This window comes from Maniola jurtina, chromosome 11 (genome assembly GCF_905333055.1).
Source record: "Maniola jurtina chromosome 11, ilManJurt1.1, whole genome shotgun sequence".
NCBI classification, from domain to species: domain Eukaryota; kingdom Metazoa; phylum Arthropoda; class Insecta; order Lepidoptera; family Nymphalidae; genus Maniola; species Maniola jurtina.
The window spans coordinates 6607209-6625114 of NC_060039.1; the positions used below are offsets into that span (position 1 = coordinate 6607209).

General features: G+C 39.7%; 1 protein-coding gene across 2 annotated transcripts; it reads right to left on the minus strand.

The window, feature by feature from the left end:
* Nucleotides 1–282: 282 nt before the first annotated feature.
* LOC123869526 (mucin-19-like) lies at nucleotides 283–3480 on the minus strand. Of its 2 annotated transcripts, none has more exons than XM_045912502.1 (2): nucleotides 843–3480; nucleotides 283–358 (listed from the first exon to the last, which is right to left on the minus strand). In XM_045912502.1, exon 1 carries the CDS (start codon nucleotides 3138–3140, stop codon nucleotides 1311–1313), a length of 1830 nt encoding a protein of 609 aa, XP_045768458.1. In that variant the 5' UTR covers nucleotides 3141–3480; the 3' UTR covers nucleotides 283–358; nucleotides 843–1310. The 2 variants fall into 2 exon arrangements, with proteins under 2 accessions (XP_045768458.1, XP_045768457.1); XM_045912501.1 differs by lacking the exon at nucleotides 283–358 and having other exon boundaries at nucleotides 462–1069; nucleotides 1167–3480.
* Between the last annotated feature and the right edge of the window lie 14426 nt (nucleotides 3481–17906).

Here is a 17906-nt window from a genome sequence, read left to right on the forward strand (position 1 = left end):
TCGTGTGACTGTGTTGTTAGCAAGATCCCAATCCTCATCTGTGGGATGGTTTCCTAGGTTGTGTTCCCAGTCTGCTGAGTCTACTATTCTACAGCCAGGGAAGTGCGTTTCAATGAGCGTTTCGCTTATTTCTTTGTCATCCTTAGTGTACGTTCCGTCAGCTTTCCTCAGCGAGCCGAGTGTGCGGGTGTTGTCGTCTGCGAGAATCTTACGTATACGGGCTGCGGTATCGTTCGACTCTATGCTTGTACAAAACTTTTGCCACGAGGTTTTGTCTTTTTCTCTGACGCGTTTGTTGTATTTGTATTGGGCTTCCTTGTAGTTGTCCCAATCTTGTTCTTGTCTGGTGTTTTTTGCTCTGTTGAAAAGTTGTCTGAGGTTTTTCCTCATTCTTTCCAGATCTGGGCCCCACCAGCTGTTTTTTGACTGTCGATTTGTGTTGATTTTCTTCAGAGGACAAGCTTGTTCATAACTTGTCTTGATGCACTCCGTTAGTTTGTTTACGTTTTGTTCGATGTTGCCGATATCATCGATGTCGTTAGGTTTGTTTGTACCTATCTGATGCGTTAGCAAGGTTTTGTATTTTAGTCTGTTGGTTTTCCTTGGATTTCTCCTTGGTGCGTGTTGGGTTATCATCAGATCTAGCTCATAGCATATCCGCCTGTGGTCGGAGAGCGAGGGCTCGTCGCTGACATGCCAGTTCTTTACTTGGTCTGCAGCTCTGGTTGACGCTAAGGTTAGATCGATTATGGTTTGGTACCTACTCGACACGAAAGTCGGTTCAGTGCCCTTGTTAGTAATTGTTAGGTTGGTTGTTAGTAGAAAGTCCATGAGATTCTCACCTCTTTTGTTGTTGGCTGTGCATCCCCACAGGATGTGATGTGCGTTGCTATCGACAGAGATAATTAAATCTATGTCGTTGTCCTCACAATGTGTTGTGAGGTCCACCAGTTCTTTTGTTGGTATTCGGTCTTCTATGGGCATGTAGAGTGAGACTAGGACCACTGGTCTTGGTGGTAGTCCCACGCCCTGTTGTATTCCATTTTTTATTATGACTGCTGTCAGATCTCTGGAACAGTGTTGTGTTAGTAGTGACGCTGTAATGCAGCGCGGAATGTAAATGCATGTTCTTGGTGCTTCGTCATTGCAATGTGAAAAAATCTTACCATTGCAGCTTCCGAAACCGCATATGGTTTTACCCCTGACCCACGGCTCCTGGATCAGTGCGATGGTCTCGGGTTCAACCTCCAGCTGCCTTCGTAGCGTAGCCGTGGCGAGATGTTTGTGCTGGAGGTTGGTCTGGATTATCTTTATTTTGTCGCCCTCTGCGCCGGTGATTTTTCGGCGGGGGCTGTTGCGTCTGGAGCGTTGTGTGTCACCTTTTTCTCCCGTGGTTTGGTGTTGGTCCGGGAGTCCGCCAGCACTTCCTCGATATTGTCGAGGACAGCGCTCACGGAAGGCTCAGGTGTCACTGGGAGCTGGCCGGTTGGTCCATCCACATCCATGGCCCGATCCGCATCAGGCTCCTCTCGAGTTTCAGGCGCTGAGTCATGCCCGGGTGGTACATCACTTAGTCCTTCACTCGTGAAGAACTTGATGTAGATGGAGCCCGTGGAATAGGCGACCTTCCTGCCGCGCGCCAGAATCGTTGGCAGCTCCTCATTGGGGATTCCTAATATTAGGAACACACCAGGAGGGCTGCTAGTTGTTTTTCGGTAGCTGAACAGGGTCCACCGTGACACTCCATACCAAGGATTTTGGTGAGATAGGACCTGGTGTAGCTGGCCTATCTCCCCGTCGTAGTCAGGGACATAAAGTCCCGACCTAACCCTGACTGGGATCTCGGTCTGTTTTATCACAGTGAGCCCCGTTCCGCTCCTGGGTGATGTTAGTTTTGGCACCACGTTTATGAGCCAGTTGCAGGCTTGGTCATCGTGGCACCACATTTTTAATACACCCTCGCTGAGGAAGGCCTTACCCTCAAACGCCGGGGCGTATCGGGTTTGGCCTGGTGCCAGAGGCTCGATACAGGCCGCGAAAATCGCCTTCTGTATCTGGGCCTGGATGGCATTCGCCTCATCTTGGGTAAGGTCGACTCTGGGAGTGGTGGTTACAGCGACGCTCAGATGCGATTGGGCTGCTGTGGCATAGGAGCCCTTCGCATCTCGGGTGTGTCTGTCGTCAGTCCGTGCGCGTTTGTGTTCCCCCCTGGGTGAGATCGTGTCGTCAAGTCTGTCTCTTTTCTTGTTCGTCTGACTCGATGACGTCCCGGGGTCTTGTCTGTCTTTTGTCTGTCCCCTGTTCCGCTTCCTAAAGCGCGGGCGTGCCCTCGCTTTAGGTGGGTTCAAGGTCTTTGATGCGTCTGTTTTATCTGTTGGTTTGTTGGATGTTGTTTTTGTTGTTGTTGTAGTTGGGGGTCGAGCGGTGTTGGAACCGCCAGGGCCCGTTGCGCCCCGCGCCTGGATTGGGTTCCCGTCGGGGTCAGTGTGACCACCATCGTTCCCCCTGTCCTCGACTGCGGTTTGCCCAGCCCCGACAGTGGTGGTGCTCGACTTCCCCGAGGCATTAGGGTTGCGATCGGGGGCCGATACCTGCCCGCTCGCCTGTTCGCCTGCGGAACAGCCAGGGGTTGCGCCAGTGTCCGCAAAAGGCCGGCCGCCACTTAGTGGGGGTCGTCCCTCGCTTCCACTTTTGCTTCCTCCGGCCAAGTTGCTGGCGTCCGCGCTTGGGCAGTCGGGTTCCTTTCGCTTCCCGCCTCCGTTTTCCCTACCGTCCGTCGGTCGGGTTTTCAATTTGTCCGTCTGTTCGTCTGCCTGTGTGTCCGTTTGTTTCCGTGTCCGTCTGTCTGTCCTGTTCCCCTTGTTTTTCCGTTTTTGCTTGGGGGCCACAAGCGTCCATGTGCTTGCGCTGGCAGGCACAGGGATCGCTGCGGCTAGGGAGGACATGTCCATGTTACTAGCCGAGGTCGTTGTTTCCATCATTGTCGAACCGATGGTTTGCGGGTCTTTGCCCCCTCCTGATACGGTGGGGCAGCCTGGGCCCTGGGCGCCGTCGGTAGACGTCGCCTGGGTGCCAGGGTGGGATTTGGGCACTGAGCCGCTACCCACCAGGAGACCGAAATTAGTTTTAAGATCCGCCATTTGTTTCCTAATATTTGTGTGTTATCTGAGTAGTGTTTGTGTGTGTCTCTGTGTGTAAGTGAGTGTGGAGTGTGCGGGAGTTTAGGATTAATTGAGGGACCTTTTATGATAGGACATTTGGTTTAGGAGTAGGATGGGGGAACACGGGAAAGGGTTTCTTGGACACTGCTCGGTGTTGGGAGTGGTACCGTAGCAGTCCTTCTTGTCCAGGGTCCTGGGGACGCCGGCGATCCGCAACCCCGCCGACCCGCCCGGTTGCATGAAGGGTGCCTCGTATAGCCGAACCAGCGAATGTCTAGGAGCCGCCTGGTAAAGGCTACAACCCAGATCATTCGCTAGTTCAGCCACGCCGGGCACTTATGGTATAGCCTGGTCTGCTCTCAAACAAATTGCATTGATTACCTTGGCAGATACTTAATTACGAGGCAGGTTAAGCAATGGATGTAAATAAAATATTTATATCATGCTGCGTGCGCGGAATAAAAACAACTTGCCGCTCATGGAAAATAAATCTCAAACGCAGTTTTAATGGAAAATTATCAGGAAATTATCTGTCACCAATATCAATGTCCAACAATCATGTTTAATGGAAACGCCTCTCGAATAATCTATTTTTTATATATATTAAGATATAGTTACCAGTGCATATTTTCAGCACATCGTTCGCTAATAATATATGTTGAAAGATTTTGAGATATACTAAATATTTTATTAATGCGAAAGTAATTACTCTGTCTGTCTATCTAATCACGCCTAAAACGCTGAACCGATTGCAAAAAAAGGATACCTAGTTTGCATTCTAGAGATGAGAATACTTTTAACAGTTTAATATAAAGGTTTAGGTATCTACTAATTTAAAAGGTTTAGGTACCTAATGGCGATGAATGAACCCATCCGCGTGGATTTAGGTTTTTAAAAATCCTGTAAAAACTTTGATTTTCCGAAATAAAAAGTAACTAACCTAAGTCCGTCTCCGGCATACAAGCTACTAAACTGAAACTTTTATCAAAATCGGTTGAGCGGATGAGCCATAAGATGGTAGGTAGGTAATAGAGACAGACACACAGGCCGAGAGAAAGACAGGCACACTTTCACCTTTTTAGGGTTCCGTACCTCAAAAGGAAAAACGGAACCCTTATAGGATCACTTTGTTGTCTGTCTGTCTGTCCGTCCGTCCGTCCGTCCGTGTCTAGAAAACCTATATGGTACTTCCCGTTGATCTAGAATCATGAAATTTGGCAGGTGGGTAGGTCTTATAGCACAAGTAAAGGAATAAATCCGAAAACCGTGAATTTGTGGTTGTATCATTAAAAAAAAATTAAAAATGTGTTTCAATTTTCAAAGTAAGATAACTATACCAAGTGGTGTATCATAATATGAAAGGGCTTTACCTGTACATTCTAAAACAGATTTTTATTTATTTATATGCATAATACTTTTTGATTTATCGAGCAAAATGTAGAAAAATAAATACCCGAGTACGGAACCCTCGGTGCGCGATTCCGACTCGCACTTGTACGTTTTTTTTTAATATTAGTATGGATTACAGCAGTTATAAAGTGGTGATGAGTTAAAAATCAAGCAAAAAATTAGGTTTCTGCCACATTGTACAAAATATTTGAAATGTGGCTTCGTACCATTCTTCGCAGGTAGGTAGGCACCTACCTACCTACCTATAATTCGTCCAAGCGACAGAAAAACTCAGATAGAACAGAATATATTTATGGAATCCATTGGCTTGTGGTATCCACCCGATGTGTCAATAATCAATACATGATTAGGTATGTTAATCCACTGTTTGTTTTGTTTTAACACATTTTTTTTCTTTATTAGATTTTTAGTGATTTCTCCTTCAAAAATGACCACCCAACATATTATTAATTATTATCTCCTTTATTTGAAACTTGAGTTGGAAATACTCGTATAATTTGCAGAAACTTCATCGAAAGGAAAAATTATTTTTTTTGACTTGTTTACAGAGATCGTTGAATTTTCCTTGATCATGATCATCAACCCATCACCGGCTCATTACTGAGCACCCGGTCTCCTTGCCCTATATAGCTAATGAGAAGGGTTATCCAAAGTCCACTCCCTACACCTTTAAAAACATTAAGTATCATTAAGTAACATTAAGTAACTCTCAGGCATGCAGGTTTGCAAACGAAGTTTTCCTTCACCGTTAAAGCAAATAATATTAACTTCGAAAAGTTTGAAGCGTGTGCCCGGGATCGAACCCACGATCCCGCGGATAGAAAGCCGACGTGTTAACCACCTAGGCTATCACCGCTTTAGACTTTACCATAAACCTAGGTAGGTACCTAATCTTCAAAATTACTTATGTAATTATAATATAACCAATACGTTATTCATTGACGAGAGCCAGTAACGTAACGATAACGGAATAAATAAATAAAAGTGTAATGATGAACGTGTTTTGAATCTGGGAGCAACATTCGTTTGTTTCTTGTGTACTTTCAACGTGCTGAGTATTTTAACGATAATTTTCAGTTTCTGTTTTCTGAGGCGGTTGTACCAAAATGCCAGGATAAAAGGTCGGCTGGTAAATACATTTGGATGGGAATAATGATAGGCGGCTGGTAGACGAGAGGGCGCCGCGAGGCGACGCCGCGCCGCCTGCGCGTGTCGCGTTACGTATCGCACATACTGCCTTGAGCGCTGGCCAATGGACAATCGCCGCACTCTGCCGTACGTTACGTGCCAGAGGCCACAGCCGGTAGGTCGCTTGGGATTCACTTTTTAGGGTTCCGTACATCAAAAATAAAAACGGAGCCCTTATAGAATCACTTTGTTGTCTGTCTGTCGGTCCGTGTGTCCTTCTCTCAAGAAAACATGTAGGGTATTTCCCATTGACCTAGAATAATGAAAGACAGGTAGGTAGGTCTTATAGCACAATTGAAGGAAAAATCCGAAAACCGTGAATTTGTGTTTTAGTTAATTAATTAATTTGTGTTTTATTAATTTGTGTTTTAATTTAAACCTAAATAGTAAGTATTTTAAATTTTCAAATTTTTTGATATATCATTATATAACTATACTAAGTAGGGTAGCATATGAAAGGGCTTTACCTGTACATTCTCAAACGGATTTTTATTTATTTTTATGCATAATAGTTTTTGATTTATCGTACAAAATGTCGGGAAAAATACACGAGTACGAAACCCTCGGTGCGCGAGTCTGACTCGCACTTGGCCGGTTTTTAACTAACTGATCCACTCTGGATTTGCTCGGATAGATTTCTGAAAGTAGATATTATCTTAGTCGCGGTAGTAATCTGAATAAGGTAGCTTCCCACTAAGTTGAGCTTTTGTTTTGAGTAAAGTGCAAGAGGTTTTATGGTTTTGTGAAAACCATGTACTTAGTTAGATGTTTAAAAAAAAAAGTCTACTTCAAATCTAAATCTCAACTTTGTGGGATCTACCTTTTAAAGAAACCATGTAGGTTTAGTGGAGTAGGACCACCACTAAGAAAGAACTATCAGAATTCAATCCGTGTAAATCTAGGGCAGATCAGTTAGTAAAAAGTGAATCCCCAAGCGGTCTGCCGGCTGTGGCCTCTTGCAAGTATGGGACCCTAAAACCAACAGGCTGGCTACAGCATCTAATTGGAAAAATTGGGATCAAGGATTACAACAAAAACATTACCTGCCTATATTATGTCTTCTAAAAATATTTGGGTTAATTTCGACAAAGTCATTTTTTCTTTCATTTCGGTACTTATTATTAAATTTTTCAAATTTAAACTGTAGTTTTTTGTACTTCTTGATATTCTTCATGACCTTATTTTTAATATTATCAAAATAAATCTTAATAAACTTAAGAAAATACGTGTTACAATTTTGATGTCACCGAAATGAAACAGTTATTTACCGATACTAGCTACCGAAATGAAAGAACCCATCCATCGAAATTAAAATTAGCCGAAAACTTACTAAACAGCTGGACTTATATTAAAATACTAACTGATGCCCGCGACTTCTGTGGGAACTCTGGTTTTCCAGGATAAAAAATTGCCTATATCTCACTCTCCAGATTTTCAACTATATTCCACTTAGATTCTAACAGAATTTTCTCGTTCCCTTTGATTTCATCGTTTAGGCACTAGATAAATATTAATTAAAAGGATGGGAAATACGCGTTTAGTTATTTCTCTCCTAACTGAATTCAATAACTAAACGACCTTAAATTGTTTATAATTAAGTAAGTGATAGTAACAATCAAAACATCGTTTAAGTGGAACATATTAATAAATTATAATATGTACTGTGTTTGATGTTGTACATTACAAAGACATAAATGATATTTATGTTATTGCAAAGATGTTATTATCAGCGGCCACGCGACGAGTCGGCATTAGGTTATGTGCAAGTATCAACTAGCCCTTTGAACTATAGAGTTCGTTTTATATCTATAATTATTCTCGCTGTAAAGATTTTGCAACAAACCCGAATAAGGTAAACAAGGATAAAACACCAACTGGCGGTAATTAAAAACCTTTTATAAATAGTGAGGACGACCATCGAATAAAAACAACTGGTTTAGCATTAAATATGTAGGTAGGTACTCGTTGAATATTTGATGAGCCGATCCAGGTGCTCGGTGTCCTCGGCGACGGTGTGTCTCTCATCCCGAGTCGCCGTGTAAGCCACCTGCGCGCACCACCAACACTTGCGTCATTTACAAGTTACAACTTTAAAATAATAAAACTGGTTTCGATTGTGATCTATAAGAAGGTGGATCGACGATTAATGTTCCGAGACACACCTGGCAGACCCCGTGCTGGCACGACACCCGATACCTTGCGACCAGAACTGCTGTTCGAAATCCATATTCCAATAGTAATTACGGCCATAACAATTATGAATATATTTGCGAAATGATATACGTTTAACATTTATAAATTAATAGCTTTTAGCGGCAAAATACAATACACAACGATTAAAATATCAACTTTAGGACCTGATTGTCAGCATCTCATGTTTCCACCAGACATCTTGAGATGAGATCATTTGTGCCGAATGTGGATATAAAATTCGACTATTTAATGAGATTCGTTAAAAAAACTATAAACTACGCATATTATTTTAATTTATAAAATATTATAATAACGTATATTTATTTATATTGGGCTTTCAAAGTCCTTTTCTAACGTATATTTTCCTTTGTTTTATGTTCGAGATGCATTAACTTCTCTTTCAATTCCTTGCATTCTTTAAATACAAATGTAGTCTTTTGAATCACTCTTCACCTTAGTTGGCTTTCCGTACACGTATGAAAGAGACATGTGTTTTTTTAAACAAAGAGCAGGGAGCATCGACCTGCCCTTATTTGGTAGAGCCAGCGCGAAGGCGACATATTGTGATGAAGCTGCGTTACGAACGGCGCGATTGCAGTGCGATGGGCACTGCACTGCGCTGCGCAACACAGCGGTACAGTGGGCAATTTACACACAAAATAGATGTATTTGTATGTCCACAGTGTATTTACTTTATGTAACTTAACCGAACTTATAATAATATAATATAGGTACGTACTTAAATTTACCAATCCTCCTAAAGCATTCTAAACAAGCTTTTCTTTTAACTTTTACAAGCTGACTTGCTTACTAAAATAAGTAATTTATTTTATTGTCATATTTACATTTGCTTGACAATAATTAAAGAGCGAACAAAACGGTGTAAAATTTTACACGAGGAGTAATAAAATTAATGAAAGCTGTTGAAACTTTACCGTTTTGATCGAAGTCACGAACTTAGGCTCAATTTTAGCAGTTTTATGCCGTTTTGCTTGGAAATGAGATCGGATTTGTATTCAGTGGGCCAAAAATGTTCAGAATAAAAAAAAATACCGTTTTGTTCGCCAGATCCTTCATAACCGAATATTTAATTGATTCGCAATTTATACATTTGTTTATTTATCATATTAATTTACAATTTACTACTGAACCTAAATACTCCGGACAATAGGGTATATGTATACAGGCTACATTAATTTTCCTTAGTTTACTTAAAAGATAAAACTAAACTTAGTTTTTTGCTGAAATTCGTAAAAGGCGCACTATACTTACTCAGAACCTAATTGTTACCGCGAACTGACAATGAAATCATGATAGAAGTGAAAATCTAATTCCAGAAGATTTAAGCACCTGGCAAATCTCCATCGCTTACGTGTTCCTCCGAGAAGGTTTCTGCGAGTTGTTTATCTTTTAAGAAAACTAAAGGAAAACGGACTTAGGTGGTGTAGTAACTACGTAGGTATAAGGAAATGGTAGGATATCTTTTTATTATTCAGATATAATTTGTTACATAAAAGCTGCGTATTTACATAAGAGCTGATAGAGGTGTAATCGACGGATTTAGAAAAAAATAAAAATTCAATTTGAATAGTCTACAGTGTGGAGTTGACGTGACCCTAACAGCAGGGCGATTCAGAACACTCGATTCAGTAAGTTATCGTACGATAAGTGCCTATTTTACATACGAAAATACATCTTATCGTACGATAACTTACCGAATCGAGTGTTCTGAGTCGCCCCGCAGGTGTACAAGCAACCTGTTCGGGTCTGGTGTCGCGTTACACTAGGTTTCACATTAGGAAATTTATACGACGTCTCATATAACTACTGATGCTGTTAATTATTATTTTATTAACTAAATAAATTATTGTGATTATTAATTGATTCTGCGAATGAGCTGCAAAACAAAGTGATTCATCGTTTACTAGATACTATACCAGTCGGCTTTAGGGCTGTCAATACAATAAGTTACATAGTTCATCCAGTGATCCATCAAAATCAGTCCATAGAGGCGGTAATAACCTAGTGGTTTTAAGACGTCTGCCTTCTATCCGGTAGGTCAGGGATTCGATCGCCGACACGCACCTTTTCGGAGTAATTTGCGTTTCAAGTACGCTTTTACGGTGAAGGACAAATCTGCATTGTGAGAAAATTTGCATGCTTGAGAGTTCTTCATAATGTTCTTAAAAGTGTGTGAAGTCTACCAATTCGCACTGATAGGCCAACGTGGCATACTAAGTATGATCTAAATCTTTCTCATAATAAGAAGAGACCCCTGCTCTTGATGATGATGATGCATAGTTCTTCTTCCTACAAAGTATACAAAGTAGATACCGACTCGAACGCAAAACTTCGAATTCCTTAATTTTAATATTACACATGTTGAAATTTTTTCTATTAGATGATACCCACGAATTCATCCGCTTGGCTATAGGTTTAAAAACCTTTCAGTTCGCCCCTAACCATTGAGCTATTGAGGCTTGTTTTATGTGTTAGAATAAAATTTAGTCGTCTACTGGACGCAAAGGAGTGTCGATCGACTGGCATGAGCGATGGATATCGAGAAGGCCGCTGAAGAACCGGATGCCAGTTGCAAATAACAAGACACTAAAATAAAGACGCCTTAGATCTACAGTGTACTGCAAGTTGCAACTGGCTGCAGTTAGTGATGAAGCTAAACTTTACTAGTGGTATATCACCAAATGCCAAGTTAACCACTACACGGGTGTCTCCAAACCTGACAACCTTAGGTTGCTCACACACCGCACAGATGCATGCCCGCGCGGCGGGGAACATTGATTAAATTAAGTGACATTTCATTTTAATTCATCGACATAAATCTCGGACATTACGAGGAGTATTATCGCATTGCAGGTGCCGCGCCCCGCTACAAGCCAAAGGTCTTGCTTGCATATCAGCTAACGCAAAACGACAACGTGTCTGCCTCGGCGATGTTAATAATCGTAAATTATTATCTAGCTCGAGACCGATTAACACACGAGTTAATACCAAGTCTAACATATCAACCAACGTATTCAGTAGGTAGGTAGCTGGTAGTGGGTACCCACACTTGCTTATTAAACATATATTTTATGCTCGCATTACCATATATCTATTTGCAATTCATTTGATTTTGAGTAAATACTCTGGTAGGTAGATTATACATAGGTAGGTATAACACATTATTTTGCTGCCACGGTGTCTACTTGGTCGACGCACACTCCACGCACGCTCAGCACACCTTCCACTTACACACATCACACGCTCCACACACACTCCACACAGGTTTCACAGATTGTCCACATAGGCTTGCACACATGCTCTAACATGCTCTACAGTTCTACACACGCTCCGTGCTCACGCATGCCCACGCCCACAGATCACATGCTCAACACACTTATCACATAATGTACCTAAATGCAAAACTAAAATAAAATATAAATTTTATATTTCCAATGGAAAACTTTCAGGAATTGACTTGCTGCGTGTGTGCAATTGATTTGCTAGAGTTGACTTTTGCAAGTTTTATTGCTAGTGGACACTAGGCATTATACTGATAGCAAGCAACGCTGTCACTTTAACGCATCCACTTCATACATTTCCATGTATATTTGTATGCCAATATTCTGCATTAGCATGAACGAAGCAAAGGAAATATTATTAACTTATGCACTAAGTACGACATACCTGAGCTCCGTGGTGCGTTTCCATTTTGCAATCAAATCAACACTATGATACGCTAATAGTAGTATTGAATACAACGTTAAGATTCTTTTGTACAAACAGCAATAGAGCTAGGTTTTCACCCGCCAGTGTAAGCGACTATGGACGGGTGCAAACTTTTTGTTTTGCTGACCCTGCGTGCCACACTATCACAACAGCAAAAATGTCGCCGCCGGCCGCGCCACCAAATTCGTAGCGTCGAACAAACGTGGTTTGGTTTTTATTGAAGCTGAAGAAGGAGCTGAACTAATTAAAGAGTTAAGTAGGTGCTGTGTACATGAAGAGCCTGTACTACAATGCCAGTAAGGGGTTGCGTGGTGGAAATACTTAGCGTGTCACACATGCGCAATGCAGTAGCGACCTTGCGGGCGCGGGTGCGGTGTCGAGTTACGTCCACATTCTGTAGCTCGTCCTATAGTGATGGACCAATCGATATTATGTAGATAGTTTAGTAAATATAGGTACAGGTAGATTGAATAAAGAAATGAGGTAGTAATATTTTAACCTGCACTACTAGTTACTATTACATGCAAACTTTCGCAAACTTTCAGTGCTTACTTATTATTAGATTAGATATAATTTCAATTTTAAATGGAATACTTACTAAGTATGACTAGTACAATGGCCGTCGTGAATTTATTTCAGGAGGGGGGCAAAAAAGAATTTGTAAATTCAGCACAAGAGTTTGGATCCCCAGCCCTGCCTACGCCCATGACAAGTAGTGAAACGAATTTAACAAAACTCGCTATAAGGTTGTTCTTACCTGAGTTGTTAAAATTTCAAATATAATACGAACAATTAAAATCGATTTTCTGTTAAGTATCACTAACATGACTATCTGCGGCTACCACATACGCGCGTGCGGTTCAATTGCGAAGGAATGCCCCTATCACTTGATAGCCTGACTTAACATTTGATACACTCTCCACATTGCTGGAACGCCGAGGAGGCAGCCAACGTATCTAACTGTCCAAGAATCCATGAGAGGTTTCACGGCGTGTAAACACAATCAATTTACAAACAGCTATGTATTCAGAGGCTTTATGACAGCGTTTCTTTCGTTTTGTGTTACTTTACCGCCCTGTATACAAAAACATACTTATAAATGTAAAATTAAGCCCAATTTTTTATCAAAAAGTTTCAGCCAGTTACATACGGTTTTATATTATATATTATGATGATTCCAAGGTCTATCGGTTTTGCAAACTATGTGCCTGACTATTGCCATTTCAGCTTCGTAGCACGTTGAACTATGTCGGTTTCTCTGGTTCTCCCATAGATCTACTCATAAAGACATTTCTGATTTGATCATGTAAAGGAACTCCAAACATAACTCTCTTCGTCGCCCGCTGACTGAGCTTTCTTATGAGGTCCATAATAGGTAATTAATACGGACCTCATATGAAAAATTTGCGATTATGTCTCGGATCCATATGTCATCACAGGCAACATGCACTGTTCGAAGACTGTTCGAGCACTACGGAATTTTGTTCGAGACCATGGACAAGAGAGCGATATTAGGAAGGGAATATTTATAATAAATAGGTAGTTCTAAGTATTTATAAGAACCTAAGTAGGCATGCCTACATTACATAGAATGCTAGTGCGAATGACACCAATCCCTATCAAATAAGCGCGACTATTATAATTTATGTGTCTATTAATAAAGCTGATAGTAAGTCATGCCAAGTTGATATGTTAAGACGTTCACAATATGTCCCTCAAATAGTCCTTTAATTAAAATTAACTGATAATATATTGTACCGGTTATAATATGAATAATTCACATAAGTATAGCTAGAGACAAATAATCAGAAACTAAATTACATAAATAAATAAAGCCGTTAAATTGCTAAAACCAAACAACAATTAAAATCTTGCACTTTAGTTGCCTTTCAGCGCGTCTTCCTACGTGTAACGTGTGTAAGTAGTTATACTAGACCTCCTTTTACAAAAAAAAAAACTTATGAATGTACAAACATGATGGCCTTTTTAACCCCCGACCAAAAAAGAGGGGTGTTATAAGTTTGACGTGTGTATCTGTGTGTCTGTGTATCTGTGTATCTGTCTGTGGCATCGTAGCGCCTAAACGAATGAACCGATTTTAATTTACTTTTTTTTGTTTGAAAGGTGGCTTGATCGAGAGTGTTCTTAGCTATAATCCAAAAAAATTGGTTCAGCCGTTTAAAAGTTATCAGCTATTTTCTAGTTTTCTTGTAGAAAAGAAGGTTAGATAACCCTTAGGTTCATAATATTCAAGTGTCAATTGACAAATGTCAAGCTGTCAAGATGGACGTTGCCTAGATATACATAATTATTTATTTGAAAATGATTTGTCGGGGGTGTTGAAAATTTTTAATTTACACTTGTATTATGTTAGATAGATATGTACCTACTTATAACATGTAATCGCATACCCTCTCGTTAATCCTAATAACACATGGATTTATGTAAACGCCTATTCATATTCCTCATTACTTGCGCAAATTGTAAATACATTTAACCACTTAAATCTCCTCAAACCATGTTTATCATGTTTTATATATTTGCTTTAACAACATACATACTTCATACATAATGCAAAGATGAATTCCCAAACGATTAGATCAACGATTTAAACCAAAAATTGTGATTTAAATATTTTTTATTAAGTATACGTACAATGTACATCTACTACCTTCATACTTAATTATATCTCAGTCTATTTAACTATAATAATGTAATTAGGTATTGTAAAAATCTTTAAATAATTCCAGGCTAGTGGGTAAGAAAAATCATTTGCCATATATTATGAGAAAATATCACTGAGTTTGTCTGAGGGCTAATCTCAGAAACTACTTTTACATGAGCTACGAGTATTTCTCTCTTGAATAAAAAAGTTCTCGGTGCTAACTGCTATGAGTCTATCTCTTGGATGAATTAAACTCGTATAATATCTAATATTAATTAGGTACGTAAGTGAAATAATCATAACCAATATAATATATTGTATTTTTTTTTTTTTTTTTTAATTACTAATATTTTATTCAGAAAGTAATAATACAGATTTTCACAAATGTTAAAAATACTTAAATATAAAAATTATAAAACAAAAATATCATCCAAATCACTGTAACGAGGCAGGGTGCCCAGAACGCTGGCTGCGTTACCTCGTTGAATGGCCAAACTAATATGCTGACCAAGGTAACTGCCAGATTTCCGGTCACCCGTGGACTCCACAAGACGGGATGACAGGTCCTTAAAAAAGGATCTGGCATCCTCGCCCCACGAACCCATGGTCTCCACTCCAAAAGGCACAAATATGAAATTATTTTCTATATTTTCATATTTGCGCCTCTTGGCCCTTTCTGCCTTAGTGGCTGCCGTTCCGGCCGCCACGGAGGTCACCTGTGTGTGAGACAGCGCCAGTGTATCAACACACGTGGCATCCCATACAAGCGACCTTCCTTGTTTCCACGGAACCAGAGTCATACCGTCTGGTCTCTTGCCATCGCTACGTGCCAAACCATTTGGTTCTAATACTGCAGGCACTTTAGCTGTGACAAGAGACCTACGTATGACTCCGTTCAGGGAAGCATGACGGGAGAAACGACCGGCACTTTTGGCACATGCAAGGCCATGGTGACCATATACGTCCACTGTCTCGCCACAGTGGCAAAGATGTGGCTGCTGAATCCTAGCGCCAAGCCGAAGACCAACCGCGATGGTAAGCGTAAGGTGGTCTAACAGAGTGCCGATATGTTTTGAAGGGAGAGCTTGAAGCCAGTAGCTTGATTCTCTCGTAGACACTGCGAGGAGACGCGCGCGGTCCTTTGCAGAAGTTGATGAATTTATCAACTCCTGCAAAACATTCGCACAAAGTGCGTCATCCCATTGTCTTTGAGAAATCAAAGATACCGGCTCTTTACTGGGACATGCCAAATTGAAAGCTTCTCTAGCCTCTGCCAAATACGAGAGCTCTACGGAATCCAAAGAAGGATTTATAATATTGCCACAGAGCCCTAACGTACTATAACCAGAGGATAGAAAAGCTGGTAATGAAACACTGCTAATTTTACGAACGCCTAAACCACCGTAGCGGACCGGGAGTGAAGCTTGTGTCCAAGCTACGCCATCCAAAGGACAATTTAGAATTTTGGAAAGAGTGTTTTTAATTATATTATCTAAATCTTCCAATAGGGGAACGAATTTCCACAATGGAGAACACCGAAGAAAGTAGGTAAATTTGGGAACAAAAAGACAATATTTAATGATAAAAAGGGCCATGTGAGAATTTATTTGGTAAAGGCGTTCCGAGCATTGTTCAAATTTGGTAATTTGTTCGCGAATAAAAAGGGGAACAGAGTCTGTTAAGACGGGAGCCCCCAAAAGACGAAGTGAATCTTCACTTAAAATTTTGAAACCCGGTGCCAAAATATTGAACTGCTCGATAACCAATTGCTTTTTTTGAATATCCATTTTGTTTGGAATGTAAATTTCACACTTTTCAAAATTTAATTCCAAACCAACAGATTTAAATTTATCAATCAAAACCGAAAGGTCATCTAAAACCGAAGAAACTTCACCTCCCAAAGTTCCATCGTCTAGATACCAAATATTAAATTTAGAATTTAAGGCCGAAATAATAGGATGAATGGCCAGACTGAAAATGGCAGGTCCCAGTGGATCTCCCTGTTGGCAACCAACAGCAGAGTTCAGATAATTTGATTTGTATAATAATTTTGACGGATTCGAATAGCATTGCCAAATGTTGTATATTAAGTATATATTATATTATATTAAGTATATTTTATTATATAATATTATCCTTTGCACTGAACAGCAATTCAATAAGATGAACTTCTCTTGTCAATAAAATGAAAACATCTCCATATTAAGTAAGTAGGTATATTAATTATTTCAGAGTCGATAAGTTGAACTAAATAGGTTACACTGATGGTTCGTTACAACATTATTATAAATTGCCTACCTAGTTTACAATAATAAACATAATGAGCCATATTATAATGAACATGTACATAAGTCTATTTTTAGCCGCGATCATTGCACTGATTGGCACCTACCTAACCGCATATGTGATAAATAAAGCAAAATAAGTTTAGCGCAATGCTGTTACTTGTTATAATATTACGAGTATAATAACTACGGGCCTAGCTTAGTACCTACCTGTAAATATATTATAATATTTTTTCTACATTGGCTAACTTCGTTACAATTAAGAATTAAGATGGACACCTATAAAAGCCCTTTAAAAATATTAGAAAAATGTCGTATGCGAGTCCTCGCTCTTGACTGGTATTATTCACTATGAGATATAAATTATGTATATCATAGTCTTGTCTAAATAGAAATTCAATGATATAATAAAATTAGCATAGAGCATATAGAGCTAAAAATTGGTATACGAACGTTGGGGATACCAATACAAATGAATTGTCAAAAGCCCTTCGGTTCCTTTGCAAAAAAATTATATTCAAGATCAAATTTCACAAGAATGGATGTTTTGAATTTTCCATCTAAATGTTAAGTTTAATCATGAAAATTTAGGTTACACAAAAATTTTAGAATAAGTACCTATAAAATTATCACACAATTTTTTTTTAATACCTACTTCTTTTTTGTGGTTCTTTGTATTCAACTTTATTTACACTTGACTTTATAATATAAAAAAAGATTCCGACGAATTGAGAACCTCCTTCTTTTCGATGTCGGTTAATTATTATGTCGACTTGCTAAGAAATCACGTGATCGCATTGAAGCGCAAACTACTACTTGAAAACATAAAAAATCTAATTTATATTCTCTTTCTCACGGCGAAGGCAGGTGCGTTTTTCTGAATAACTTTTTGGCTTGAGACTTCGAGAGTCCTATATAATATTGAGGGCCTCCTCAACATAGCCTACAGGGTGCTACAGGTAAGCACCTGCTTGATGAAATTCAATTATAAAGATGTCTTCCAAAGATGAATTCCAGGTAACACTGCCAGGTTATACCTAAGTCATCTGCCATCGTAACAACTCATACATGATAATATTATGAGACAGGTGATAATACCTAATTTCAATTTTTTTTTATTAAGTCACTTTTAAGCCATTTTTCCACTAACAACACAGGCACGCCAATAAGCTATGTAAGTATAACATATTACATTCAAAATATTTTTATTCAATTAAACTTTTACAAGTGCTTTTGAATCATCAAAATAATCTACCACTGGTTCGGAATGCCGTT